At 47.4% G+C, this 2723-nt stretch overlaps 1 protein-coding gene across 10 annotated transcripts in view; it reads left to right on the top strand.

The window, feature by feature from the left end:
- The window catches only part of lrch1 (leucine-rich repeats and calponin homology (CH) domain containing 1), a 106588-nt gene that overhangs the window by 91363 nt on the left and 12502 nt on the right, over nt 1-2723 (top strand). For 9 of the 10 annotated variants that reach the window (XM_024286082.2, XM_024286079.2, XM_024286080.2 and 6 more), the window contains 3 exons: nt 1605-1714; nt 1909-2046; nt 2126-2203. In XM_024286082.2, the coding sequence (XP_024141850.1) occupies nt 1605-1714; nt 1909-2046; nt 2126-2203 (326 nt within the window). Of the gene's footprint in view, nt 1-1604; nt 1715-1908; nt 2047-2125; nt 2204-2464; nt 2706-2723 lie in introns of those variants that run through there. The other variant, XM_024286081.2, reaches the window with a different exon arrangement.

The following is a 2723-nucleotide window of genomic DNA, read 5'->3' as shown; positions in this document are numbered from 1 at the left end:
CAGAGAACACATGGTGAGATGTCAGGAGTATTGTTAAATTCTAAGAAGGTTGCCCACTCTTTTTTAAAGAATTCAATAAACTCTTGAGTTCCTATATATCTAGTTACAATATTTGCCATATTGTATGTATCGTGAATCACATTGCATCGTTAGATTTCCAGCTCTGATCCATCCAGTCATCTTCAGAACTCGCTGAGTCCTTTTCAGGGTTGGAGCCAAACCGTTTAGTGAAGGCCGGGTCCACCCTGAAGAGGTCACCAGTCTATTGCAGGGACACACTCACATCCACACCTTCACCCTCATCCTCAATGGTCCTATGAAGCTGGAGTTTCTAAAAAAACATACGTGCAGATGGAGAACATGCACTCCACACAACAGAATCCGCTGGGATTTGAACCAGGAGCTACTCGCTGTGAGGAGAAAGTGTGTACCACTGCACCATTGTGCGCCCGTCAAGCTGTATTATTTTTCTAATTTAAAAAAGATGCAATATATATATAAACCATAAGATAGCTCATTGCTACCTTGTTGAAAGACAGATTAATCTGGTCATCTTAGTTGACTTTGAGTGGTTTACCTGTGTCCAGCTGGATAGCTCAATAGGTGAAGTTCAGGAGAAATTTCCAGGGTGTACAATGAACTTTATCCAGTGTGCGTCCTTAGACGAGACCTGTACTAACTAACTATGTAGCCACAAGGAGGCCCGAGTCTGGGTCTCCTTGTTCCAGTCTCCAGCTCAGAGTAAATGTAGGCTTTGTGTCAGGAAGGGCGTCCATCAGACCTAAAAACTCTGCCAGAACCACCTGTGAGAATCAGCTGAGAAGCCGAAAGGTGAATGACTTGTTGCTGTCCTGCAGAAACAGCCTCTCCGTGTCCTCTCACACTCATGGATTGTTTGGTCAGACCCCTTCCCTCTTTCGGTACTGTCGGGGGCTTTGCAGGACTTCACTTTGCTTGCTTCAGTCCTTTGTGGGACCTGTGTGGAGGTGTCCTGGGGATCCGCGTCGTCATGTATCATGGAGGTTTTTCCCTAATGTCATCGTTTTGCAGTCCTGTACCATGATGCTGCCACCACCGTGCTGCATTGTAGACATACTGGTCGAAAAAAAGGGCTTTTGTTTTAATTTTACATTTGTGACTGTGTTACAGCCCCAATGGGCAGACCTACCTCAAGTCTAGGGGGGGAAACCAAAAATGGGACCATAACAAAAACCGGACACCAGTGAGAAAAAGGAGCACAGGTTATTAAAAAAGGGAAACAAAGAAATTGTGTCCTGAAAAGCAAAAGGGAAAACCAATTAGTGAGCTGGTTAAAACAAAAAGAGAAAAACAAAGGAAATTGGCCAAAAAAGCAAAAATAAGTCGGAGAGACTGCTGACCCAGCCAGGTCTACTGTTAAGATAACAAAACCCAGCAGTCTAAAGACTGCTGAAGATAGAGGTTAAAAGAGAACAAAACAAACCAGCTCCTCAGCCTGCTGCTCTGCTCCCTGCTCGCCATGGTGTGGCCTCCTCTGTCTTCAGCACATTGGCCACGCCTGCCAGGTGAGCAGAAGTTGTGTTCAGTTTGTCATCTTCTGTCTGGTTTTCTTGTCGCTCTTGCAGTGTTCCTGCGAAGCCACAAGAGTCTGGAGTCCGTGGATCCTCAGTTCACCATGAGGAGGAAGATGGAGCAGCTGAGGGAGGAGCTGGAGCTCCTGGAGCAGCTGAGAGAAGTGAGACGTTTACCCTTTAACACCTGCGGCGTCGCCGCTGACGCCTAAACACAAAATCTCTAACTTTTCAATCTTTAACGCAATAATTCCGTAGATCAAAATCTGTGTTGAACATTAAAATGACAGCTGTTTCACAGATCACAGAAGAACGCCATCCTGTAAAGCTAAATGAATGTCTCCTCCTCCTCTCTCAGAACATCGAGAGCAGGCTGAAGGTGGTCCTCCCCGAGGACCTCGGCACGTCTCTGATGGACGGTGTGGTGCTCTGCCACCTTGCCAACCACATCCGACCGCGCTCTGTCGCCAGCATCCACGTTCCCTCCCCGGCGGTGGTATGTCCCTAATGTCCGGCCCCTAAAAACCTTTCAGCTGGTGTCCGTGACGCATCTAAACTCCTCCTTGTGTCTGCAGCCCAAACTCAGCATGGCCAAGTGTCGAAGAAATGTGGAGAACTTCCTGGACGCTTGCAGGAAAATCGGCGTACCAGCGGTGAGTTGAGTTCCTGTCAGACAAACAGACGGCATCACTTTCAGCTGGGGGGGTTCCACCTGAACTTGTTAAAAAAAAATCCTCCTAAAGACTCAAAGAGGTGGGATTCAAACCTCCAACCTGAACACACCTCCAGATTAGGAGAACCCCTCAGCTGTTCGGTGATCTCTGTTCCTGCTGACCCAAATATACATTCACTGGGACTCTGTCCTGCAGAACTTCTCTAAGTATGCTTTGTTCTTTAACCCTTTAACACCTGAGATGTCGCCAGCGACACATGCTCTGTGTCATACCGCAACGTGAATCAGCGGATTCTGAAGCAGCTTTCCAACACATTCTGATCCAACTCGTCAGATATGGACGTTTGGTTTAGGACCCTCCATGTCATTTTTTGACATTGTGGGTCTCCCCAACTGGTCGTTTTTTGACGTGCTGGCTGTTTGTAAAATCAGCACCGCATCTGGTACCGGTTTGGGTCTGGTGCAGTCAGCTGGCTGATGTCCTCTGTGCACTCTTCAAC

This window comes from Oryzias melastigma, linkage group LG21, assembly GCF_002922805.2.
Source record: "Oryzias melastigma strain HK-1 linkage group LG21, ASM292280v2, whole genome shotgun sequence".
Taxonomy (NCBI): Eukaryota; Metazoa; Chordata; class Actinopteri; order Beloniformes; family Adrianichthyidae; genus Oryzias; species Oryzias melastigma.
This window is presented reverse-complemented; position numbering and strand designations above follow the sequence as displayed.